The sequence below is a fragment of the Chelonoidis abingdonii genome, chromosome 2 (genome assembly GCF_003597395.2).
Source record: "Chelonoidis abingdonii isolate Lonesome George chromosome 2, CheloAbing_2.0, whole genome shotgun sequence".
NCBI lineage: Eukaryota > Metazoa > Chordata > Testudines > Testudinidae > Chelonoidis > Chelonoidis abingdonii.
Genome location: NC_133770.1, coordinates 153,850,382 through 153,877,742, shown reverse-complemented (window position 1 = coordinate 153,877,742; position 27,361 = coordinate 153,850,382). Strand labels below are relative to the sequence as shown.

The window sequence follows — 27,361 nt, the reverse complement described above, 5'->3', positions numbered from 1 at the left end:
AAAAACAAACAAACAGCATCACAGTACTAGGATTTGGCTTACCTAATTCCAGTTACTATTCCTGCATGCTTACCAAGCATTTCAGTCACTGACTAATATGCTTACCAGAAAAGTCATTGCCCCCCCCCGCCACAAAATATGAATAATTACTTATTATGCAATAAAACTTTAATATAACTTATCTGAATAGCTATTAACTGGCTGAGGTACAACTAAATCTGCCATGAGAAAGCTTGAACTTAAGGCACAGACATGCCCAACTAAAAGTTGAATAGCCAATCCTTATCAAAGACAAACATTGACACTTCACAGGAGTTTGAGCAAAACAAGCACTTTCACACATGCCATGAAGGAAAGGTGATCCTCATAATTCAGACTCAGAGCATTATGCCTTGAGTTTTGCCCAACAGGAAACCTAAGCACATTATCCTTTCAAGGACATCACACTGAAGTAATGTAACAAAGCCTTTCATTTAAAAAGAAACAGTCTTAATTTCATATTCAGTAGCTGTGCCAGACAACTCAGGATTATCCTGCAAGCTTCTCTTACAAAGCCATGTTTGAAGTAAGATGACTGACTGAGAAGGCACATTGAATAGGGGACTCTACAGCCTCTGAAGTAATTTCTTTGTAAGCTGCAGTTTCCCCACTGCCCTGTTTTCCTCTGAGCTAAAACAGAACATGAGTCAAGCACATAGCACAAACATACATTATTATTTTGGTTTATTTGGTTCATGATCTCTTTTGTAGAATCATCACTGCTGTGGTCCTTTTCCACTAGACGTTAGTACTGAAAGATACTTTGGAAGCCAATACTACCCTCTGCAACATGCTCCACAAACCATGGCATTCCAGTTCCATCCTTGACTTACAGTGATTAGTTTTTTGATAAAGTAACCAACTAAGATCTGGCATCAGGTACTTCGTGAAAGGATAAGAAATCAATCTACAAGTTAAAATTAAATAGGATCTCTCTTTAAATAGCTTCTGAAATACTTACTGTCTTTGTTTTAACAACTTTAAATACTGATTTAAAGATAAACAAGTCCATAATACAAACTTCCTGTTTTGTCTCATGCCCATAGGTGTCCTATCTCCACACAGGTTTCTAACAATGCTGCCTGGTTCATCTTCAGTGCTTTGGAATAGATGTGAATATCCGTAGTCCATGCATTGCTTTAATTTCTTCACTTAGTGCCTAAAATAAGAAATTAAACCAGTCTTTGAACAAAACAACACAAAAGCAACTGAGCACAACAGAACAGATGTCTGTGATAGAGGAAGATGACCCACGATACTATTATAAAGATAACGGTGGACCAGCAGTTGTTCTTTATGCAAGCACTAATTTTTGACCCTGGTCTGTTACTTGGTACTGGGCAGGAGGAGAGAGACTTCCTCACTTGAAACCAAACGGGACAAATTAAGAGCATGATTAAAATGAATACTTCCTTGATGTAGCCAGTTTATTTTTATTCCTTAAAGGGGATAGGGGAAAAATCTCAGGCTCCTAGAATACTCCAGTACGTTGTGAATTGGTTGCAATTCCTCTTAAAGAATGTCACAAAAACTCAACCACATGCTGTAATTAACCCAGTTTGCTTGGTCTCCATAAATTAGCCAATTAGATGTGGAGCCTCCAACTATTTTGCATTGCTCCCTATTCCAGAAAAGGGGGATTGATAATGGCAGAAGAACCTTTCACTGTCAGGTTATCACTTCAGCTAAAACCCAGGTTTGTGGTGTTTGTTTAGTCTGTCTAGTGGTCCTAGCCCTCATGCCAGACAAGAGTTCACAAGAAATGGCACTAATTCACTACAGTAAGATTTCAGAAACTGAGTTACTTTGAAGAAATTGCTTCAAGTTAAAGAAATTAGAGTTGTAGGAAGTACATGCATCAACTAGAAATTTTATAAAGAATAATTACCTCTTTCTTTTCAACAGAATTCTGGATAACATGAAACTATGCTTATAGACTTCCAGTTCCCATGCCTCTTTAAAGTGCTATTAGGTCAGTCTAAATCGGAGGAACATTCTGGGGGATGCAGCTGGGGCACGGGTCCAGGCCCAGGCCCAGGCCCAGGCCCAGGCCGCCCAGCTCCGCTCCTGGCCTCAGCCACCAGCCTCAGCCCCCCTCCTTGGCTCCCTTACTCCTATCAGTGTCCCCACTCTGGTGGGGTGGGGCATAGTTGGGGTAAAAGGGGGTACGAGGTAAAGAGTTTGGGGACCACTGGTCTAAATACCTTTGTAAGAAAACTCAGGGCAACTCTCAGAGTAAAGGACATGGTTCTAGGAATGTTCTTTCCAATCAACCTAGGCTAATGCGAGTGGAACACATCCAATCCAAGTCTAAGGTTATATCCGTTAAAATCTTTCCGCATATACCACACAAGTCTACAATTTAAGTTTTTGGAATTCAGTATATTCAGCAGCTTACAATCAGTTGTAAGTTTTTCAGGACAAAGAACAATCCTATGTATAGAGTCCTTATCACATAATTGGGTGCTATAATTATTAATGAACATTTAGACTTTGAGACATTACGTTTTGTAATGGGACAAATCAGGAGGGGGGCAGGGGTGGTATTTTTAAGGTCCACATCCTCCCTAGCCCCAACTTCTTACTTTACCACTAGCCATCTGTTAGTTTGGCTAGGGTGCCAGCTGCCTTCTCCCTGATAATCATGCAAGAAGACTATAGCAGTGTATAAGACCCCTTGCAATACAGAACCATTTGGGAGGTAAAAGGGGATAAAACTGGGACCAACTTAAGACAGGGAAACTGTCAGGACGCTTTTCCTGATATGAGATTGTGTGTAATGCCCTTCTCATCCCAAGGGAAGTACTGAAAGCCACATCACTTGGGTCATTTTGAACTAGACTGGAGACAATCCCATAGGGAAGAATCCTTCAGTAGTAAGGGGATGGGTTAGATGATCCAACAGGTCTTTATCTCCTCTAGCTTTTCTATGCTTGATCCACACACAGGATAACCCTCAGAAATCTGTGTTATTGATGGTGTGTGAAGGTCAGTATTCAGCACCTAATCCTTGAGCTCCTAAATCTGCTCTACTCACATTGAAATTAATTGGGTTGTGGGGTCTCCACACCCTGTTGTACCAAGCCCTGAAACTGTTAGCTATACCTAGGAGAACACCTTTGGCAGTGGTTTTGGCCAGGTAATGGCAAATCGTCCTGGACATACCTTGAAATAATCTCCTCACATATTTAGTTTTTGTAGGAAAGTTCCCACACTCCAAAGGGTGGAATTAATGCACCACTGGTTATAACAAAGGAATATGATTGCCCTTCTAGATCCCACAACTCTAGTTACCTGATTAACCATTTGATGTTGCTGGACAGTTCTCTTTTCTTTAAATTCTTCAGATTCTATATGAATTTCATACATTGCTCCACAACCTCCTTTAAAACAAAATTACATTGATTATATCAGTGTCTTAGTCATTACAATTGTATGCAGTATACAGAGTGATTATAGTTTAAGGGGCATTGGCAGGAAAAGTCATTTAAACAGATTTTCTTGTCCAAATTACTACCATATGCTGCATGTTTGAAAGCTGTGAAGTCTTTCTTAAAACAAACCCCATAAATTGTGATAAGTATTTAAGCTTATACAATTAAGTCAGGCTGATCAATTTCACCTCCCTTATTGCTAAACCAAAGGGAAGTCCTAGCTAGATGGGAGGGAAGTCCTAGGGTGGAGTCTGAATATGGAAAAGGTTGAGAATCACTGGACTAGGCAATGTTACACACACGCAAACTACGTTAAAAGAATATTAAGGTTGCAAAGTTGGGAAATACCAGACTGAAGACTGCCTCTGGAACCTGAATTCACCCACTCTGTGCATATACATTGTGATACAGTCTTTAATTACGGGTTCACATTCTATTTTTTCCGCCCACAAAACCCATGTCTCAGTGCTTAGAATGGGCAATGCTCACTGTGTGAGAAGCTTACTTTACTATTCAATATATTTTGTTATCTTTATAATTCAGTGTGTGGCCATTGGCCTTATTTACTGCACACTACTCAAACCCACACAAACACTAATGAATTTGTTTTCTCAACACCCTTGAGAGATGAGGGAGTTTTCTTTTAAAGAAGTGGAACTGAAGCACAGAGAGATTAAAGGTCAAAAGTATCCATTAATTTGGGTATGCAAATTGAGATGTTTAGGACCGGCTTTTTGAGAGTATTTAGCATTACACAGCATCATGTATGTTCTAAGCACAGCTCCCATTGACTTCAATTGCAGCTGTGAGTGCTTAACACATCTGAAAATTGGACCACAATATCTCAAGTAGGGCATCAAAGAACACACCATTCGTGACCGCCTCTGAGAAGTTGTTTAAGTGACTTGCCCAGCATCTGTGGCAGAGGCAAATTCCAGGGCAGCATTCAACTGCCATGAGACCTCCTTTCTCTTCCTGCAATCCCCTACCTTGTTCCCTACACACCTTCCAAATTCTGCAATATTTGAGGCAGAGATCCTATAGACAATAGCTTCCTTTTCTACATAACCCTGGTTCATTGCCAGGGCATGTCCAGCCTGTGCACTAAATGAGAGAGGGGTCCTGGGGGGAAAAAAAAAACTACGGTCACACAAGGAAGCTGAATCAAAGTTTCACAGGCAACCTTAACTCTGGCATTTACATACACTGAGGCTGAATTTTTCTTGGTTTTTGAAAAAGCAAATTGAAAAAAAGAAACACAGACATTCCATCAGATTTACAGCCATATGGTTTGAACCTTTAGCTCCACCACACAGACCTCTGCGACCTGAGCTAACAAGAGTAATTGATAGCAATAGCAGGTTGTCATCCTCTACATGGACCAGCATTAGTTTGCCAGTGGGCTTCACGTTACTGACAGCAAAGGAATGGTGAAACTCAGGAATCTTGGGTTTCTTTCCAAGCTCTAGAGGAAAGCATTTTGATGGGTAGTGTGGATGGGTGGTGGCTGAGCTGGCCACCTGAGGGCCAAGCCTGCCTGACCATCTGGGTCTGAGCTCGAGTGGCTAGCCTGAGCAGCTGCCCATGCCACAACGCCCACACTGCTATTTTTACCATGCTAGTTCAAGCAGAACTAGGACAAGTCTGTCTATCCAGTTTGGGAATCACACCTTCCAGCAGCAGCACAGACAGTCTGAGACAGAAATGACATGGACACAAAATGGGGCTGTGACAGAGCTGGGAATTGGACTCAGATTTCCTGTCTTGCAGCCCTGTACTCTAACCACGAGACCATTATTCCATGATATTTAAGTTCTCATGGGCAACAATTTTGTCACCTTATTTATCAACTGTTAACAGCCACAATTTTTTACCTGGGTTGCTAGCAGTAGGGGGTAAGGGCGCAAGGATTTTTTCAACTCTGATAAATTCTGAATGTGTCTACACTAAATGATGATAAACTTAGCAGAGGCAAAGACAGTCATGTTTAGAAGGCAGCGTAGACATGGCCTATATTATAAAACTATGATGGAGACTCCCTAGAGAGGATAGGTTCAAAGAGGAGGAGGATTTATAGCAGTTTATAAGACAGTCCCCAGAAAACAAAAATCCCTGTTCTCAATGCTGAAGAAAAGCACATCAGACCCTGCAGCTGAGGCTTGAACCTGGACACTCATGGCCCCTACATGTCAGAAGGGTAGCCATGTTAGTCTGGATCTGTAAAAGCGGCAAAGAATCCTGTGGCACCTTATAGATTAACAGACGAATTGGAGCATGAGCTTTTGTGGGTGAATACCCACTTCTTCGGATGCATGTAGTCACCCACAAAAGCTCATGCTCCAATACAGTCTGTTAGTCTGTAGGTGCCACAGGATTCTTTGGTCCCTACATGGAAGCCATCGGGTAAGCGGACACGTTGCCTGCACCAGACCATGGCCTTGGGGGTAGTGGCCTTGGGGACAAAAATGTCTTTGCATCCCTCCCAAACCACAGAAGAGATCCCGCCTGCACGATTCTACCTACCTGATATATCCACTACTTTGATGGCCGAAGCCCGAGGGAATTTTTCTTTGAGGACCTGCACCACCCTGGCTTCCCCATCAGTCTGCGAAGCGAAGGTTCTCCGCGTGTGGCGCAGGAGGAGGATCTAGCGGGAAGAAGAAACACAGACAAGGGACAAGATCGTTACACAGAAAACTGCGGGCAGGTGGGGAGGGGCAGGACTGGGTTTGCGCTGGAGGCCCGGCAGGGCGAGGCCCTGTGAGACCGGAGGAGTCACCGCTCCCATAGCCCCGACGGGGGTCAGCAGCAGAGCCACACGCGGGGCGGAGGGGCAACAACACAGGGGCAGAGCCCCGACACCCCACATGGCTTAATACGTGGACTGTGCAATGCCGCGCCCCTCCCAACGCGGGGGTCCTGCCACGGCCCCGGGCCCCTCACCCTGCGCCCGCGGCCCAGGCCCAGGATGCCGGCGCTGACGGCGGCGGCCATGTCCTCTCCGCCCGGGCCCAGCCACAGGGAGGGTCCGAGAGCTCCGGATCGAGCGCGGCCCAGCGCCCCCTGGCGCCACGGCGGCCCCGCCACGCTCCTCCCCCAACGCCGCCACCGCTCCCCGGGGCTGCTCCCCCCATCGCCTCCAACCACCCCCCCCACGGGGCCGCTCCCCCCATCGCCTCCAATCATCCTCCCCATGGGCCGCACATCCCCCCCCCCGGGGGCCGCTTCCCCACACAATCGTCCTCAATACACATCCCCCCCGCCGGGTCCGCTCCACCACCAAATACGCAACCTCCAGCCATCCCCCCCGCTGGCGCCTGCTCCTACAAACCACATCAGCCCATCCAAACCTTCACTCCCATGGGCCTGCATCTCCCCCAGTCGCCATCCAACCATCCCCCGATCCCCCACGGGCACAGCCTCCCACCATCGCCCTCCAAATCATCCTCACCATGGTGGCCAGCCTCCCCCTCGCCTCCAAACATCTCCCCATGCCACATGCTCCCCCATCGCCTCCAACCCTCCCCCCACGGAAGGCCGCTCCCGCCCCCATTGCCTCCTAATCCATCCCCCCCATGGGACTTGCCCCCCCCATGGGACTGCTTCCCCCCGAGCCTCCCACCCCATGGGGCTGCTTCCCCCCAACACCCTCCACCAGCGCCACCCCCCTGCGAGCCTACTCCCCCCATGGGGCTGCTTCTCCCATCCCCCCTTGCCTCCAACCATCCCCACCCATGGGGCTACTCCCCCCACCCCACCCGCATCCCCCCTAGGCATAGCAGCAGTAACATGATCCCTTGACCTGTTTCAGGACCTGGGTTCACCTTTATAAATGTGAGATGCTACCACAAAATTTGGGACTGGGTAACCCTAGCTAAATGCCACAAACAGCAGCAGGTAAGAGGAGGAACTTACCATAACTGTTGGGAGACAGCTCCTTAGCTCCTAGCCTGTGAAAGGTCCCAGCAGACAGGCTCCCAGCAAATGGATGGCTAGGCCATAGACTATGCATGTGCCCGACCCTTGTAGACACACAACTGTCAACATTCAAAAGCTAGTATTGTTATTAGAAATAATGTATATAACACCCTGAATCTACAAGCTGAAAACACCAATTAAGACATACTCCTTTGCCTGAAGAGCTTATTATTTAGTGGGAGTATTTGCTGCTAGCAACAGTCCAGAAAGAAATCCTGCACATTAGGACTGGCCTGGTGTTAAACAGCTCCCAGTGCTAGAGGGGTGCTTTCTGAGTGAGCCCTTTAATATGGTTTAAATAAGGCTCTTTGGAGACTCCTGGCAGTTCATCATGCCTTTCTAATTTACATGGAAAGTAGTTTAGAAATTACAGTGGTGGGTGTGATAGAAAAAAAAAACTAAAATAATTTGGATCTAAGTGATTTACCTCAGAGGTTCTCAAACTGTGGTGGTCCACGAGCTCCACTCAGGTGGTCCACAGATAGTTTGCTTTAACCATCCTCCCACCCCATGGGGCTGCTCCCCCAAACCCTCCTCCCAGAGCCTCCCACCCCTATGGGGTTCCTTCTAAGGTGTGCACCAAGGTGGCGCCACACAAGAGAACGAAGGGCCACCCACCTAATCAGGCGTGGCTACACTAATTAGGTGCCTGGACCCTGGAGAAGATGCACATGTAAGGTGAGGTAGTGGCCTTGGGGACAATAGGGAATTGGTGGGAGGGGGGGCAGTGAGGTGAGAAGAGGGGGTGGGGGTAATTAGGGATGTGCAGGGCTGCGGCAGCCAGAGGAAGAGGCGACTTCCCCAGCTCCAGGGCTGCGGCTGCCAGGAAGAGACCCCCCTCCTTCCCAGCCTCAGCTCAGGGACTGCTGCCGTGTGGGAGAGAGGGAGAGACTCCATTCCTTCCCAGACCCAGGTCTGTGGCTGCTGTGGTGGGGAGAGACCTCACTCCTCCCCAGCCCCAGCTCGGGGGCTGCTATGGCAGGGGAGAGGGGCACAGCCATCACATTAGAAATTTAAAACTACTGATATTAAAATATGAGTTGTGTGCTTTTATTTGCATAACAAAAAAAAGTCTATTATTATTAAGGGTTTTTTTTATATAGTGCTTTTCATCAAAATGCTTTACAATTATTAGCTAATGGTACAAACAACATTTGGAAAGATCATTAAAGGGTCCACTGAGACCCTCACCAATTTTCAAGTGGTCTGTGGAAAAAAGAAAAGTTTGAGAACCACTGATTTACCTAGTGAGTCATTAGCAGAGCCAGGAATAGAAAACATGTATCTTGCCTCCCATTCTGGTGGCCTAGCCACTGGACCACACTGCCTCAAGCTATATAAATAAATGTGCAAGTCTTTAAAGTGCTTTGAAATCTACATCTGAAACAAAAATGTTAATGTATGGGCTAAACATTATTGCAGTGGTCCCCAACCTTTTCGGCCAACGGGCGCCAGCTGAAGGACCACTGCGGCGGTGGAGCGCCCGCCGAATTGCCGCCGAATTTCGGTGGCATTTTGGTGGCGACGCCTCTCGATGACACCGCTTGCTGTCACCTCTCGATGATGTCACTCGTCGATGGCAAGCGTCGTCATTGAAAGGCGCCGCCGCCGAAATTCGGCTGAAATTCGGCAGCATTTCGGCGGGTGCTCTCCCGGGGGCCAGGACGCGGGTACATTAAGATGCCCCCATGGGCGCCATTGTGCCTGCGGGCACCACATTGGGAACCACTGCATTATTGAATCTGTTTGATAGACTAGGTTTGCCTTTCAAGAACCATTTAGTGTTCAGCCCACATTAATGGCAGTAATAGGCCAGATTCTGATCTCAGCTCCACCCAGATAAGCCTACTGAATTGAGTGGTAATATTGTGGGTTTACATTGGTGGAACTGAGCTAACAATCTGGTCCAGTGATTTTACTTCTGGCTCTTTATTTTCAATCACTAGCTACCCGTCTTCTGAGCATAAGTTGATAAATAAATGGAATAATAATTACATCCCACATATGAGAAATTGATCAGAGCACCTTATATCACTTCCCTTGTGAGGACATTATGACTATGCCCTATTTTATTTTTTCTGTATGGACAAAGCTCCTTACAGCCAAGATAAAACTAGTTCTAAAATTATGTGTGGACTAAATTGTGGGACTAGACAGGGACTGTAGGAGTTCAAACACTTTGTACGGTAAACATAAAATAATTAACCATTTCAGTGAATCCTGTATGATGTATGCATCAGCAACGTTAGCATTAGTTAGCATTCTAGCTAGGCACAGCAGAGGATATAAGGCTGAGATTTCTGTGTAATGGATTGGGCTTAGGGTGACCAGACAGCAAATGTGAAAAATCAGGATGGGAGTGGAGGGTAATAGGAGCCTATATAAGAAAAAGACCCCAAAATTGGGACTGTCCCTATAAAATTGGGACATCTGGTCACCCTAATCAGGCTTGTTTATAGAATCATAGACATGTAGGGCTGAAAGGGACTTCAAGAGTCTGTGTGCGCTGAGGCAGGATCAATTAAACCTAGACCAGCCTGACAGGTGTTTGTCCATCTTGCTCTTGAAAACCTCCAATGACGGGGATTCCACAACCTCCCTTGGAAGCCTGTTCTGGAGCTTAACCACCCTTAGAGGTAGAAAGTTTTTTCCTAATAGCTCACCTAAATTTCCCTTGCAGCAGATTAAGCCCATTACTTTCTGCCCTACCTTCAGTGGACATGGAGAACAACTGATCCCACCCTCGTTATAACAGCCTTTAACATATTTCAAAACTGTTATCACGTTCCCTCAAGTCTCTTCTCAAAACTAAACATGCCCAGTTTTTTAAACCTTTCCTCACAGATCAGCTTTTCTAAACCTTTAATCATTTTTGTTGCCCTCCTCTAGACTCTTCCCAATTTCTCCACAACTTTCCTAAAGTGTAGCACCAAGAATAGGACACGGTACTCCTGCTTAGGCCTCACAAGCCCTGAGTAGAGCGGGACAATTACCTCATGTGTCTTACATACAACACTTGTGTTAATTGGCCCCAGAATGATATTTGGGATAATACAATTTGTATAGTGTATAATTAGCAGAGTAACATACCTGTCATGTCACTGCTAGTTTCTTTGTTGATATACTCCCATCTCAGTTTACATTACAAAAGAACAATGGATGTTATGACTGCTATTTGCATTTATACAAGAAGCAAACCTGTGTAGCACCCGCTCTCTGGACTATGCATGGCATTGGGAACTAGGAATTCCTGGTTTTATGCCTGACTCTGTCAGTGATTCTCTAGATAGCCTTGGGCAAATCTCTACTGTTCTGTATACGTTTCCTGTTCTGTAAAAAAGGGAGCTAATATCACCTACCTGAGGGTGTGAGAATTAATGACTTACGCTAAAATTTTCAAACATAGCTGCCTAAAGTTAGGCTCCTAAATCCACATTTAGACATCTAACCAGAAGTGGTCTGATTGTCAGAGCTGTTTGGCGTCCTCTGCTCCCATGAACATTAAAGTAGTCTGCCACAGTGAAGAATTAGGCTCTTGCCCCCTGCTCCACTACTCATGCTGCTCCTGCTCCATAGTATAGTACAGTAGCATGGACACTAAGGAACTAGCATTCTGTTATCTATGTATGGTTACTGTTTTATCAGAGCTGTGTCACTTCAAAGGAATCCATGCAGGATACACGATATTCTTTGTTGAAGCAAAACCAATAAAAACTGTTCTTTTTTATTTCCGGTAGTGCCCAAACTGTTCTTTCCAAGCTGAAAAGACAACAAAATGCAGCTAAGCTGATTTACACCAGCTGAGGATCTGGCCTGCAAGCTTCTTTATTTCTTTGAAATGGAGGTGCTCTCCCTAACGTACCAGTCTTATCAGCACTACTTATCAGATGGGGAAACTGAGGCATAGAACTAGCAAGTCCAAGGCAGAGCCAGAAAGGGCACTGAGGTTTTCAGTCTCTCGCTATGGTTTTTAATGGCACCCATCATAGCCAAATTTCCTAACTCCCACTACGATATCGTAATCAACAGACCATCCTCCTTACCCTTTAACTTTAAAGGTTACACCAGAACCTGACCTTCTTCCCGCATTTGTTCTCTAGAGGCTAGAGTGCTTGGAAGGCCTTACAAGGTCTTATCCATTTAATGGCTTTTCCTTGTTTTATTTAGTTGATTCAGCACCTCTTCCTGTATTTGCCCTTTACTTAAAATTAACAAATTACTCAGATAGTTTTACTGGCCTTTCATAGACCACCAGCGTTGTTGTAAGTGCCTCTTTATCACTGTGTTTGCATCTCATCCAAAGTCCTTACCACTTTTCTTCTGAACAGGGCTTTTCTGCCTTTCAGCAATCTGTTGTCCAATTTCCAATTACATTTTTAGAACACACTGGTTTAGAATGAGACATCATATCAAGTAGCAATGGCACTGTCGCTGTTTTCTTTCTTAGATGTCTCTGCTCATTGGCTTTCACTTTCTTCAAATTTAATTCAAGATCCTTTTCTATACATCTTAATGTATCTCTTCTGTTGTTTTTATTAATGGGCCCAAATCTGCAAACATTAAAGGTGAAATTTGTTCCTGTGCAGAGGATCTTTCTCACAAAGTCTGTACCACTTAAGTCCCACATAAGCCCTATTTTGGGGATTTAAGTAGTATATAGGTCTTGTATTGGCCCCCTGTACAGGGATGAATTTCACCCAAGATTGGGAATTATACAATTAGGCCTTAACTTTGTAACTGTATTATTTAACTGTAGAGCATTTGAGAATACAGTTTGCAAGAAAGATACCTCTTGGCCTTAAGATCAAGAATAGTGTCAGTTTAAAATCAGATAATGTAAGAGCCTTATCTGTAGTCTTTATCCTACCCTTACAGGCATAAGAAATCCATACATTAATAAGAGGCATTTCCCATTGCTGCTATGATCCAAAACAACCACTCATTACTAAAAAGGTTGGGCTTTGATCATCATCAGAATCTTAACTTCATGCTGCTCTGTTCAAATGTTTCTCGTTTCCTCTGCTGATGCATTTTGGGGATGCACCTTTTTTCCTATGACTGAGTCAGATCCTCAGCTGATGTAAATCAGAGTGAATCAATGGAGTTATGCTGATTATACCTGCTAGTGGCACAGCTAGAAGCAGTTCACTGCATTTTTCTGTCCCTCTTCTTTTCTGCTTGGGTTATTCTCTTTCCCGACAAGTGAATAAATGTAAGAGACAACACCAATCCTGAGGTGAAATCCTGGTTCCATTGTAGTTAATGGGTGTTTTCCCATTGACTTCAAGGTGACCAGGATTTCACCCTTGCTTTCTAAACATCCTGTAGCTCTGTATTCTGTAAGTGTCCTGGCCTCAAGAGAAAGCAGCTGTTGGGGAATCCAATTCTATATACAAATCATAACTTTTCCTCTAGTAGTTTGGTTTTGAACCTTGATATTTAAAACAGATTTCACTTCTTTGTGCAGTTTCCGTGGGGTTTCCCCGCTCCTGGCCTTTTTGGTTTCTGATTACACAAAGAAATTGTTGGCTGGTATTTTCACTTCACTGGGAGCTGGACATCTATCTCCCTTCTGCTCCTTTAAATATACCAGCCTTAAATTTATTTATTTATTTTTTTTTAAGCGCTACAGGATCTTTTTTCTTTCATTAATGTGGGCTGGATGTTTACATGTATGATCTCCAAAATTAGAGAAAGAAGATGTTACTTTAAAGTACCTGTTTGAGTAAAGGTGGAAGACTCAGGACCTGTGTAGCACCAAGAATAGGACACGGTACTCCTGCAGGACCTGTGTGCACTGTGTGAAGTTCACTTCTGTGCACAGGCCAGCACAAAGCTGATGTACCATTTTGTTCCTTTTTATGCCCTCAAAATAGGGTTTAAATGGAATGTAACTGTGACAGGCCTTGTGCAGGATTTCTGCACAAGGCCTGAATTTCATCCTTTTTGAGTGGGTCCATTTTAACCATCCTGTGTTAATCTATGTATTCTTTACTTGCTCTAATAATATTTATAACCAAAGATGTTAAGCTGTAGGGGCAAAATTTTCTTACCTGGGTGTGGTACTGAATGAAGAGCTGGATTCTGTCACATTGAGTAGTGACTTACTATGCAGGTCGTCTCACTGATTTGAAATGGATTTCTCACAGAGTAAGATACTTGTCACCATGAATAAGATTGGCTCACTCTTGCCCTTTGTGACCTGATTTTCAAAGCACACGCACCTCCCACTGGATACAAATGCGGATTTAGGTGCCTAATTCTAGGCACCCAATTTTGACCTAGAAGGTTTAAAAGTCAGAGGCTGAATCCCCAGCTGGTGAAAAATCAGCGTATTTCTATCCAAGTGGCACTATGCTGATTTACAGCTGCTGATAATCCGGCTCTAGATTTCTTAGGATGGTTTAAGATGGAGATTTTCCAGGGATCCTAAGGAATGACAACCCAGTTCCTCAGAAGTTGAGGATCTGGGCCCAGTGCCCAAGGGTATGTCCACACTACCTGCCGGATTGGCAGGCAGCGATCGATCCAGAGGGAATTGATTTATTGCATCTAGCCTAGACGCGATAAATGGACCCCCAAGCACTCTCCCATTGACTCCTGTACTCCAGCACTGTGAGAGACACAGGCAGAGTTGACGGGGAAGCGGCCGCAGTCAACTCACTGTGGTGAAGACAGTATGGTAAGTCGATCTAAGTATGTGGGGTAACTTAGATCGATTCCCCCCCTCCCCCAGTGTAGACCAGGGCTTAGTCTCATTGAAATTCAGTGAGAGTCAGACAACTTTTTCCCTTAGGCTTCTTCGAAGACCTCAGACTAATAGTCTATGGTCCGTGTGACCTTTAAAGTCCAGTTGTGTGATCTTTCCAAGTCATCATCAAATAAAAAACAGCGTCATCTTCACTAAGTTTGGTGGGGGAGAGGAAAAAAAACACTGAATTTGAGTGCAAAAAATAAATATAAAATTTATTAAAACACCCACAATATTTTAAAGATATCAGGAATAATACATTTCACAAACCAGCTGGTTGTGTGTAACTTAAAATACAAATAAAAAAAAAGGACCCATACTTGCAATTTTTAGGCATCCTAAAAAATAAATTTACTGAAACACTGGAGAAAAAAAGTGTAAGGAAAAAATACAAACAAAAAAGAGGGGGGAAATTATACAAAATAAAATTATCAGCATAAATTTACTGTACTAATAATATCTACAGTTTAATACACATTAATCCTATTGCCTTGAGACACTGTAAAATCTACCATTCGTCAATCAACCCCAGATAAAACTTCATTTCAAGTAGCCACAGTCACAAGTCAACAAAGAAATCTTCAAGTGTGATTCACAAGGATGCCTCCACTGGAGGCCTTGTCACCAAATATGAATTCAAAGAGACAAGAAATCAAATACATCGATAAGTCACGGTTTTAAAATTAACTCAACTGAATTAGCCTGTCACAATACAACCTGTTTCCTCATTTCTCTTAAATTAAAAATGCATTTTTGTTGTTAAAAAAAAAAGAAAAGACAGCATCACACCTATACTTAACCTGGTTTTGTTTTGTTACATACAAAAAAAAAAAAAGTATTAAAAATAAAGACTTGGAGGTCAAAAACCAGCTAAACAGTAAAATGTTTTCAAAGTGTGACCAGCGGTGAGTAATCCCTGAAAAATGGTTGTTAAAATGAGGAAAAGATGGGAAAATCACTACAAAAAGGATCCCTGATATTGGAACAGAAGAAGAATTAGGCCAGCATGCTCTGCTATTCTTAGGCAAAAAGAGCGACATAAAACCTAGACCTTGAACCTGCATATCCTTTATAAAGGCAAAGCTCCCATGGGGCCTGGTTCTCATTTACATTAAAGCCCATTTTACCACTTTGGCTGAGTAAAGGGACCTTAATGTAAATGAGCACTAGGCCCTGCTGAGTTTAATGGGATACCTGTCTTCATTAAGAAAGCAGGGGCGGTCCCCATTGCTGCCAGATATATGATTTAGCATTGGCACCTGGAAAGTAATCCAGGTAAGAGCTGAAGAGTACAGTTACAAAACATAATTCAGTGAGACCGTTGTTATTCAAAGGACTAAACAGAACAGACTTTGTGATCAGTTTTGTGTGCTCAGCACTGCCCACAATCGGACCCTCAGGGCCAAATCCTCAGGTGTATGTGCCATGAGTGATGCTGTTTAACACCAGCTGAGAATCTGGCACTAAATGTCACTGTCCAGTCTCACCAGATTATGTCTCGTGACTGTACTCTTCAGCTCGCATCTGGATTAACACGCCCAGCACCTTCAATCCTTGCTCAAGCAAGAATCCCATTGAAGCTCAGGCAAGTTTTGCAGGAGAAATGGATTGGAAGCATGAAGCCCTAATATTTCCAGGAGTATTTTCCCCCAGAATATGTAGAAAGAAGCTAATATAGTTGTTTGTTATAATTTTGTTTAAAAAGACTAGTAAAGTATGCAGGTCAAACTCTGCTCTGAATGACACTGGTGTAAATCCAGAATAAACGCCACTGATTTCAACCAGTGCACAATACTTCAGATTTACCCCAGTGCGCCTGAGGACCTGATTTTTGATACCATTAGTGGGTAGCTCTTTATTTCACAAGCAATGTCACTGAGCCAGAGCTTCGGCTAATGTAAATCAGCATAGCTCTGCTGAAGTCAGTGAAACTATGCCAATTTATACCAGCCGAGACTTCAATGAGACACATGGAATTAGGTCCTATTCAAAATGAACAAGGGTATTGAGTAAGATGAATGAGAAATCACCTAAGAATAGAGCTAAGCAGGCCAAAAAGTTCTAAAATGTCAAGTACAGTGTAAAATTAACCAAATGCATACCTTAGTTTTTAATATTTTTATCTATCTTTTTATTCCATTATCTATAGTTGAATCATAAATTGCCACGACAGTCTATTTTTGAGGTATTTTTCTTATGTATCGTGACAACAGCAAGCTTACACAACAAAACTCAGGTATCTGTACAGTTTATAACATCAAATCACATGAACTCAAAAGAAAAGAAAGAGTAGCACAAGTGGGGGGCGTGGGGAGAATGGAAATGTAAAAGTATTGGTATAAGTTTTAAGTATCTCTATGTTTCTAGCCACAAATAGTGATATACGAAGAAAAGTCAGACTAAGTGGTAGAAATGAAGCAGGCATTCCTAAAAGAAGCAGCTATATGGTCTATCCTGAAAAAAACAAAGAACTCCCACTGGGCTATATTCAGCTGTCATTTACATCCATGTCACCTGACTTTCAGTCATGTGATAGCAGTGTCAGGGCCTGGTCCAAAGACCACTGAAGTCAACAAAAAGCTTCCCATTGACTTCACTGGACTCTGGGTCGGGCCCTAACCGAATGCAAAAGGCAGCGTTTGCTCTCAGTTACACTGGTGAAAACATGCCTTGATTTCAATGGACTTTCTTCAGATTTACCCCAGCACCACTGCAAACGGAATCTAGCCCAGTAGGAGATTTTCGTAAGTAAGAGAGCAAGATCAGGGCCCCACAGGACTAAACCCTTACTTTTTGCTTTGAAACAACGTGAGTTGAAGAAGTAGAATGTTACATTAACTTTTAGAATAACTGCTCTGGGTCCACAGAAACACGGTTCCTTTCTTTTCCTCTCTTCACACAGATGGAATTTACCACCCACTCATGGGGGTAAAAAATTCCATTCTGTGCTTGGACGACACTAAAACTTGAATTCTGCACCAATTTTATTTTTGCATAATAACTATAAATTCAGGGCACCAGTTCTACCCTCGCTGCATTGTGCATCTTGGGTAAGATTTCACGAGAGTAACTAAGAGCACAGTTGGGACCATGAAGTGCATTTGGTCTCCCTGCAAGAAGAAAGCCAAGGAAGAAAACCACTTTCATTTTTTACCCACGGTAATAAGATTTACAGTTATTTGCTTGGGTTCTGATTCTGCCACCCCTTCCAATTTATAGAACTTTTCCAGGAGCTGGCAGGAATTAACCCTTAATTAGCTGAGCAAATACCAACTATAGGGACCAGATTCTCAGCAGATCTAAACCATCACAGCTTCATGTAAGTCATATGGAGCTACATTCATTCACAGTAGCTGAGGATCTGGCCCTGGGAGGCAAATTCAGATCTCACACCAGGTCTAAATCCAGAGTAATCCCCGTAAAATGATGCTGGATTTCCAGCAGCATGAATTAGATCAGAATCTGGCTCTATATTTAGATCCAGAGCAGAGATGCTAAAAGCTGTCACTGAAGAAAAAGAAACTTTATTCTCAGCTAATTTTTTTTCTTGGTTCTCTGGTTTTACATATACATAAGTAGCACCTCAGCAAGATGGAATCAGGCAAAACATGATACAATTTGTTAAAACACCATAGCACCATTTTATTATAAGATTTCATTTAATAAAAATATGCCTTATATAGCCCACAAAGCATACTCCAATATTAAAAGGAAAAGTTGAGGCACCTCAGGAATTCTTTTTTCTCTCTCTTTACTATGCCTTATTACAGGACACAGCTACAGTTTTGGTACATGAGGAATGGTCCTAACTGGTTTCCCAATGAGACTTTAGGCCCATAGAATTTTGCCTTTGACCTCATCGGGAGCAGGAAGAAGCTTCCTCCCCAACCTGTCTGCTAATCACTTGGAGCGAAATTTGTCCCCGCAAAAGGCCTATGTGCCATGTCAGATCTCTGGGATTTGAGTGGTGTGTACTCATGCTGGTCCTCTGTACGAGGGCGTATTTCACTCTGCGTAAGTAATATTTAGCAGTACAGCAAATGCAATCCTGGATTCCTTGCACAATCTGAATTCAGTGATAGGTGAGGGAGGCTGGGAATGCAGCATCAGGGCCAATATTTGGTTCCCGTACATTCCCTTTACTCCCCTTTTGCTGTGAGCCCTGGATTTTATCAGAAGCAAGAAATGTGTCAAAAGCGAGAGATTTCAGTCCACTCCGCTGTGTCTGGGTAACAAGGCAAAGCATTACAGATGAAGAAACTGATGTCCTAAAAGAAAAACATTAAAACAACCTCTTTGGGCTCAAAACCTCTTCCCATGGAAGTCGATGGAAGCTTTGCTGATGACTTTAATGGGAGCAGGAGCAGGCCCTTTTGTCAAGATTTTCCCAGGGTTATAGACTTGTTTGTTGTCCTAGCACCGTTTGTTGGTTATACCTGCTGCAAATCATTACACCAAAAGTAAATAAAAATCCCTTAGCAGTATTCTGAGCTTGTCATTTCACCTGTGTTATGACATTAAAGACAAATCAATGTGGTGGGACGCTGGGCTGGATTCTGCTCTGAGTGGGTAAAATTCACCCTTGCGCAGAACGCCTGTGCACCACTTATGTTCCACTTAAAGCCAACATGAGCTGAAGTGGTGCATCGGCCCTTAGCTGTTTTTCTGCACATGGCTGGCTGTCACCCAGTTACAATGGTGGAGTCAACTGGCCTGGATCCTCACCTCACTCCTCAGTGGACATCAGAAGTAATTCCATTGAAGTCGCCTGGCCTGGTGTAAATCAGCGCAGCTCTATTGTCATCAATGGAGCTACGCTGATTTATGCCAGCTGAGGATCAGTTGAATTGCTCAGGGGAAATCAGAGCAAAAATCAAGCCTATTTCTTCAAGTGGCTTCAAATTTACTCTGGTGTAACAAGAGCAGAATCCGGTGTATCCTTCAATTATGAGAGATAATAGACTCCTAGGGACAGATCCTCAGCAGGTGTATATTGGCATGGCTCCACTGACTTAATCTTTTGCAGCCATCCTAAGAATACAGCTGTATATAAGGTCCATTTCTGCTTCATGCTATTGGATTCTTTTAATGCTTTGAATCACAATGGCTTTTTCATGGTTAAAAACAATTGTGATTGACATGACATTAGATACAAATGATAGTGCCAATAGAAAATAAAGAAAAATATTTTAAACAGACTTTCAGCAGCAAGGGGTTAATAGCTGTGCATAGTTTTATATTTTTAATAGAAGTCTGAAGCATGCTAATTTTTAATGACTGAGATTTGAGGTAGGTTATATATGTAGTGTAAAACAATGTGAGACTGCAACAGTATTCAGCATCGATTAAAACACCATTTTAGCTGTGCTGGCTGCAATTGGGAGGTTTTGCTTTTAATTGGAACAGCCTTATTTTTTTAACCAAAACTATCTATTTTAAAGCTGTTTGGGAAAATGATAGGCCAGATTCTGACCTAATTTACTCTGGTGTAATTCCACTCCAGATTTATACCAACCTAGATAAAATCAGAATATGAGGTCATGACCCTGACTCTGCGCCCCGTTATGCTGGTGTAAAATTGGCATGATGGAGCAAGTGGAGAGTCAGGCTCTATGTTCTTAGTTAAAGGGCCAAAACTACGGGCCAAGACTCTGATCTCAGTTACGCCAGTGTAATTCTACCAACTGGAGTGAAATGACTCTGGGTTTACAAGGGGGTCACTGAGATCAGAATCCAGCCCTCAAGGATTATTTGCGTGAGTGAGGCAAGCAGGGTTTGGCCCTTCTGTCATTTTCTCCCCCTCCATCTAATAATATCACTGCTATTACCAATAGGATATGACCGGACATACACTGAACATGAGTATAGTCACAAATGTTATAATATATCACAATCAGATCAGTCTAAAAATTACTAAACAGAAACCTACAAAGAAGTGCGACTCTGACAGGTCAGATGGACTCTGTCACATTCTTAAAATGCATTCCCCTTCCCCCCCACCCCAAATATTACAATTTCTCGCTCTCCAAAGTCATCTAAAAGAAGCTTTCAAGGCACCCATGCAACAACCTAAAATATGGAAGTCGAATGAGACCTGGGTGAAAAGAACGGATGCTGGAAAGAAATCAAAACCACCACAACAAAAAGAAGTCATTTTTAAGAAGTTCAGGTCCAACATTTCCTCAAAGCTAGAAAATTAGCATGCTCACTAAGGGCCTGATCCTGCAACTATTGGGGTCAATGATAAAACTCCCATTGCCTTCAACAGTGCATTACAGGACCATAAGGACTGAGCGCCAGAGACACAGCTGACATAGTTCCACTGAAGACAATGGCCACTCTACACCAGCTGAGGATCTATCCCCTTGAGTGCTTTAGTTTGTTATACCATGAAGTTCAGAGGGTTTCCTATAAATCTGACTTGGAATAATTCTACAGCCTCGATATGATCTTGGGTATTTATAACAAAGCAATAATAGCTCATTGATTTTCCTTGTCAAATATATGCAACTATACAGAATACAGAAAAAAAAATTATGACGGACGGACAAAGCATGTTAAATATTTTGCCACTATTTACAGTTCTCCCACAATAATCTGTTTAAAACATACTGCTTTCAAGTTGTTGGGGTTTTTTTGTTTTGTTTTGTTTTTAAATCTAGGTGAAAGTGCTTTTAAAAAAATCTTTCCCTATTTACAGTTTAAAATCAGACCACACAAACGTTCAGGATGTTTTACAGCGATCCTGTGATTTTCTGTGCCAGTGCACGAGGAACAAGGTTTACAGTAAACAAAACGTTATGTACGGTTAAGTTCTCAGTTCTCTCTCTCTCTCTCTCTGACTCTCCAAAAGGCACCTGAAAGTGCAGAATTATGACTGAGTATTGTTATCCAGTTTTAAATGTCTACCAGGCCTGATCTTTCAGAATCTTATGCAGGGGAGCAGCCCGTCCATCCCCGAGAAGTAATGGGGCTACTCAGCTGAAGAACCAGGCTTCTACATTTGGAATTTCCCACAGAATGTCCTGTAGGAACAGCAGGCAATGGACTTACTCTGACTTCCGCTGAAGTCAGTGGGAATTTTGCCGGTGATTTCAACGGGAGCAGGATAGCACCTGTTATCCATTAAGTACTTTATCATTTATCTCAGGGCTCAGTTCCCATGAAGGAAGAAATTCACCTCTGTAGAGAACATGCTCAAGGGCCCAGGCATCACTTAAGTACCATTTAAACCCTCAGGGCCAGATCCTCAGCTGGGGTAAATGATTGTAACTCTAGTGAAATCAATAGTCTTTTTACACCAGGCGAGACCTAAGCAGTGAGAACTCAGGGCTTAAGTTGGGCACAGAAATTGTGCAGGGCCTCTGCGCATGGGTGAATTTCACCCTACATTTTTCTTTGGGATCACTCCATATAATTTCTGCTAACATCACAGAAATGCAGCCCTCCCATGGAGAACGTCTCTCTAGTTTCAGAGAATTTCCTCCCACCCGTCGCTCCTATTTAGCAAGTTATTTGAATCAATCGTTCCCAACAGCTTTGTAGAGAGGGAAAAGAAGTCATGATTCAGATTGTTAAAAAGCACCACTTAGTTTTGCTGTAATCATCATCGTCGTTATAAAAAATGGCACCGGGAAAATAATTAGCTTGCAGAAAACGGTCATCAATTTCATTTTTGTGTTTGAAAACGCCGACTTGTCATAGGGGAGTTTTTACAGTACAGAAGCATGCACCATTGGAAAATATAGAAGGCGGCTTGCAAGTCATTTTCGGTATTCACTCCTCCCAGAGCTGATCAAACAGAGAACGTCCCCTTGAGACTGAAAGCACCAAACTTAGCAACAGTGAGTACACAGAGCAACACTAACTATTCACAGTTTTTATTGGGTTCTTGAAGATACAGTAACCCCCTTTTTTCCCCCTCCAGAATTTTTTTTTTTACCGCTATAAGGTGACAGAGTATGATCGGTACAAAAATAGCAAGGACAGTAGTCCAGATGTCCCAGGCTCATCTCTCTTGTATAAGAAACCTACTGTCCTCTCTACTGTCACCTTGTAGCTGAATAAATAACAATGTGAGTTTGGTGAGAATATCAAAATAGCTGACAAACTATTCAGCATGAAGACAAATCATCCTGGATAATTTGGTCTTGCTTTCAACCTGGTTTATAATGTATTCATCAAAAGTGCTTGGTGTTAGCTCACATTCTGAACTCACAGCACTTTAAAGCCATCAGACCTGACTGTTCTCCCACTTAGGAAATTACCCCTTTGCAGAGGGGCCAGGATGAGGCATAGCACCACTTAAGTCAGACTTAGGGACTTCTGCTGCCTGTTTACACAGACTCTGGTTTTCCACTGGTGTAACTCCAGCAATTTCAGTGGATTTATTCCTGAGGCAAGTAGGAGGCAAATCAAACCCTTTACCTATAAACAAGCGCTGTTAGGAGAAAAGACCTCCGTTAGACACACCATCTTCAAAACCCCAGCATCTGCCTAGAAGTGGGAATCCATTACTCTATCTGCAACTGGTTTCCACATCATTCTCTGTATATTTCCCAGCCCCAGAGGGTTACTGTATCTGTAAGAAACGATCAGTCAAGCTGCAAAATACGCACTTTTAGTTAATTTGAAAAACCGGATGTTTAAACCATTTTCGATTGACTTTAAAGCACATGTTTCCAGATGGTTTCCAAGCTGAAATTCCCTACCAGCGTTAACATGAGTGAGCTGTACAGATTCTATTTTTTTCAAGCTGGTTTGGTGGGGTTTTTTTTGTTTTTTTTTTTAAGATCTGCTTCATTGTTGTAATAATAAAAAAATCCAATAAATACATATTTTAAATGGAATTAAAAACCTCTCCTTTGTGAAAGGACACTATAAATTTTTCTTTTCCATTCTTGTGGTGTACAAGGATAGATTAAAAAAATGCGGAGATATAAATATTAGATTACTGAAAAATGTTAACAGCAATAAGTGTTCGTTTGTTTGTTTTTTAACTCCTCTCAAAGTGCAGATTTTAGAAGGTTTGCACTTGAGTAGATTTTTTTCCCCTACATGCATTAGGAGAAAGCACCACAAAGCAACACTGTGGTCCAGTGTCGCAGACATTGAGGTAAGATGGCCATATTAGCTGTATTAATCTCATATCCAGCGACTGTATGGTCCAGTTACCTTGGTATAGGCATATGAGGACACAGTGATAGCAGAGTTTGTTGGAATAGCCACTGCTTGCCGTGTTGGGACAGAATCTTTCTTTTCTTTGTGTCGGGGTTCGGGGGCCATGGCGCCTCCCCACTTACGCTTTTTGCTGAATGGCTTGGTATCCTGCTGGAGCCCGAGCCTGGCTGCTTCTTCCTGCCTCACTCTCGCCCTCTCCGCCAGCTGCTTCATCTTGGCTTCCCAAAGGGCGAGGCCATGATTGGGCTGGTTCAAGTTTTTGTGTTGGTAAAACACCAGTGAGATGCGGGTTGGGTGGCACCGGTTGGGTTTCTTGAGCGGGGTGGTGGCGTGCAGCTCCCGCCTGGCACATTCAATCAGGATGGAGCCGTGGGCCGGGGCCACCGCCACCCCGCCAATGTTTTCATCCAGGAAATTGTGTTCGCTGTCTGACCACTCCTCTTCCTCCTCCTCATCTTCCTCCTCCTCCTTGAGGGTCTTATCGGGCAGCTCTTCCATGCTGTCATCCAAGCTGAAGGGATCCCACAGTTTCTCCTGATGACGGATACTGGGCAAGAACGCGTTACCGTCTGCTTTCAAGGTGCCAAATGGCTTATCGCTACACACGCTTGACCCCATGGTGGCTGACAAGCCAAAGGAATCCCATGGCTTCTCATGCAGCCCCGAGCTAGGCGTCGGAGTCCTCCTCTCATCCACCTTGACCGAGTTCCACAGCTCATCTTGAAACCCAGGGTTCCCCTTCAGGGTAGAGCTGAAGTTCAGCTGGCTAAGGTTCCAGGGCTTTTCCTGCAGGTTTGAATTTGCAGAACTAGGCAAGACTGAAGGGCTTTCGTTGAGTTTGCAAGGGCTCCATGGTTTCCCAAGCAGGTTAGAACTATGTTGCGTTGCCTGCCCGTCTCCAGAAAATATATTCCATTGTTTCTCCTGGAGGTGAGACTGGGGTAACTGGGTAGCATTTGAGTGTCCATTGAAGGAATTCAATTTATCCTGCATGCTCGTGTTGGGTAAGTTGGTATTGTCATTGGGCGTAAACATATTCCAAGAACGCTCTGTATTACTAGTCCTGTCAGAAGGAGACACATTCCTGTTGACTTTGTAGGGACTCCACTGTTGTTCCTGATCACCGTTCTGAGATGACACGGGCACAGCAGACAGGTTGAGACTTGAGTTTTGTACATTCACAGCAGCCTTTTGAATGGACTCGATGTGTGACAAGGCGTCTATGGGCTCTTGTTTGATTGCTCGGTTGCTGAAACAGTTTGTGTTTTGTGCAAACGGTGGGGTTTCCATTGGGACTGAGTTAGTCCTGTGGGACATGGCCATGGACTTCTGGCTGGCATACCTGTTGGCTTTCTCATAGGTCCGCTGGTGGTGGTTTTTGTTTCGTACAGAGTGTGGGAGTTGCTCTGAGAACTCTGAATTCCTGTAAGTGTGGTTAAGGTTATCTTGCAATGCTTGGAGGTTGGGTTTCTTCTCATAGCTGCTACTTACCCAATCCCCGCTCCTCGGCTCAGTGGCACCGTAATTCAGAAACTGCGAAGGGAACATGTGGTTGCTGGAGAATCCGTAATATCCAAAGGAGGGAAAAGTGAACTTTGAATGAAACCCATTCATGGAAGGCAGATTAGGCTGTGCATAGTAGGAATGGTAAGAGTAAACGCTGTTCATGCTGTACGGGTCTGAGGGGCGGCAGCTTCCCAGCACGGAGTAGCTTTCCACCACTGCATTGCCGTTGTATTTGAAAGTGTTGTAATGGTTGTGAGGTTCAACTTTGATGGAAGGTTTGACTGAGTGCTGGGAGAGTCCATTTTGCAACGCCATACCTGTGGGCAAAACACAAAGCGTAACGGTGACTGGCCATACAGCCTAGGGGAATCTCCTTAGTAAGCCAAAGATTAAGTCATGGACCAGTACTTCAGCTGGTGTAAATCAGCAGAGCCCCACTGGAGTCCATGGAACTCCATTGCTCTGCACCAGCTGAGGATCTTCTCCCCAGAACCAATCACTGCCAAAGCTTCACCAAGGGTCACACCCTGCTTATTATGTGATTGGAGATGTCAAGAGAATGCTAGTCCTAAACTAGCAGCCTGTACAACACGATTAACATAGGAGAGCTATGCTATCCAAATGCTGCTTAGAGGGCAGGCCGTGGCTGTGTTTGATTGTTGGTCACTTGCCTATAACATTCTGTAAGCTACATGCCTTGCAGCAAAGCACAGCTGTCCTGGTACACAGAAGATCCAAATAAAAAAGCCCCCATCGGCATAGCATTAAAAAGCCAGAAAAGGGCCTGAATAGTGCCTGAACAAGAAGCAGGATTTGTGGTCTGAATCTCACTGTGAGCACTAGTGCAAGAGAACTATCGCACACTAAGGATCTGTGCTCTAAAGCAGGCTTGCACAACTCGTAAAGTGGCGAGGGCCACATTACTACAAAGAAAACAGCTGAGGGCCAACCCCCCCGGCCCCATGGAAACATCCCCCCCTCCAGGACCTCTCAGCCCTGCGGAAACACCCTGCCCAGCACCGCCCAGTCCTGCAGAAACAAACCCTCCTTCCCCAGCGCCACCCCACCAAAACAGCTGTGGGCCAAAAAGGAAGGTTGGGGGTGGGAGGTGATACTTAATTTTAAATCAACCAGGGGCTCCCAGCTAAAGAGGTGGCTGGGAGCTGTCAGGGGCAAATTAAAGGGCTCGGGGCTCCGGCGGCTGGGGAACCCAGAGCTTTGTGGGGCTGGGGAAGGGATTTAAAGGGCCCAGGGCTCCTGCTGCTGAGGGGAGCCCAAGCCCTTTAAATTCCAGCCCCAGCCCATCCACTGGAGCCGTGGCCGGGATTCAAAGGGCTCTGGGCAGCCCGCAGCCACGGGGAACCCTGAGCCCTTTAAATCTCAGCCGCAGTCAGGATTCATAGGGCTCTGGGCTCCCGGCAGCGGCAGATTTAAAGGGCTCTGGGCTCCCTGCGGCTGTGGGCAGCTCAGAGCTTTTTGAATCCCGGCCACGGCTGAGATTTAAAGGACTCTGGGCTCCCAGCTGCGGGCCGCACAGTAAGCATCCGCGGGCCGCATGTTGTGCAGGCCTGCTCTAAAGCATACCGATGAGCTAATACAACAGGGTACCACAAAGCATCTGTGCCATGAAGCGAACTGGTGAGCTACTGCATTGCTGCAACACATAACTTGCTACACTCAGGATCTGTGCTATCGAGCGAACTGGTGAGCTAAAAAAATAGTGCACCACAAATGATCCTTGCTATAAAGCATCCTGATAAATTCATATCCGAGGGCAACAAAACTGTGCAACACACCTGAGATACAGGCACGCGGCAAACCCAGAGCCCTGCCCATTACCTGTATTTTGCTGGAGTGTCGGGATTTCTAGTGCTTCCTGCTTTATTTTCTCGGGGGTGATTAGCTTCTCTTTCTGCATTTTCTTCTTCTCAGCAGCTGCCTTTTTGGCTTCTAGCTGCCTTTGCCTGCAAGACTTGGCAGGCTCAGGCAGCTTCCTGACCTCCCTGGGGAAGGAGGTGAGCACCTGAATGGCCCCGCTGCCCATCTTTGCGTTCTGATTCTCCTCGCTACCAAACTCATCCGTGGTGGACATTTTATACAGTGGAAGGACGTGCAGCTGCTCATCCTCAGGAATCTTTCCAATGCTCCGATTGTCCTCCTTCGTTAAGGTACACACCTGGGGTGGACAAGGGAGAGACAGCAATTAGCCAATGGCCAGGAAACTGAAAGCCCCATTCAAGTTGTTAATAACGTATGCCCTGAAAGCATCTCTATTCAGGAAAAGACAGTTACTCACCTTTGTAACTGTTATTCTTCGAGATGTGTTGCTCATATCCATTCCAGTTAGGTGTGCGCGCGCCGCGTGCATGTTCGTCGGAAGACTTTTTACCCTAGCAACGCTCAGCGGGTCGGCTGGGCGCCCCCTGGAGTGGCGCCGCTATGGCACCGGATATATACCCCAGCCGACCCGGCC

The 27,361-nt window shown here is 44.2% G+C and overlaps 2 protein-coding genes across 10 annotated transcripts in view; both read right to left on the bottom strand.

Moving 5' to 3' along the window:
* Nucleotides 1-452: 452 nt before the first annotated feature.
* On the bottom strand, nt 453-6,483 carry BOLA3 (bolA family member 3). Its single transcript, XM_032774177.1, has 4 exons — nt 6,417-6,483; nt 5,997-6,120; nt 3,334-3,422; nt 453-1,198 (listed from the first exon to the last, which is right to left on the bottom strand). The coding sequence occupies exons 1-4, from the start codon at nt 6,465-6,467 to the stop codon at nt 1,133-1,135; spliced, it is 330 nt and encodes a 109-aa protein (XP_032630068.1). The 5' UTR covers nt 6,468-6,483; the 3' UTR covers nt 453-1,132.
* A 7,913-nt stretch (nt 6,484-14,396) lies between these two features.
* The window catches only part of TET3 (tet methylcytosine dioxygenase 3), a 183,039-nt gene continuing 170,074 nt past the window's right edge, over nt 14,397-27,361 (bottom strand). For all 9 annotated transcript variants that reach the window (XM_075062730.1, XM_032774179.2, XM_075062729.1 and 6 more), the window contains 2 exons: nt 26,728-27,064; nt 14,397-25,205 (listed from right to left, as the gene is read on the bottom strand). In XM_075062730.1, coding sequence (XP_074918831.1) covers nt 23,347-25,205; nt 26,728-27,064 — 2,196 coding nt within the window. In that variant the 3' untranslated portion in view covers nt 14,397-23,346. The remainder of the gene's footprint in view (nt 25,206-26,727; nt 27,065-27,361) is intronic.

Coding starts and splice junctions, on each gene's coding strand:
- BOLA3 (XM_032774177.1), bottom strand. CDS start 6,467: ATGGCCGCCGCCGTCAGCGCCGGCATCCTGGGCCTGGGCCGCGGGCGC. Junction 6,121..6,416: donor GCCTGGGCCGCGGGCGCAGG/GTGAGGGGCCCG, acceptor TCTTCCCGCTAG/ATCCTCCTCCTGCGCCACAC. Junction 3,423..5,996: donor CAAAGTAGTGGATATATCAG/GTAGGTAGAATC, acceptor TTTGTTTTAAAG/GAGGTTGTGGAGCAATGTAT.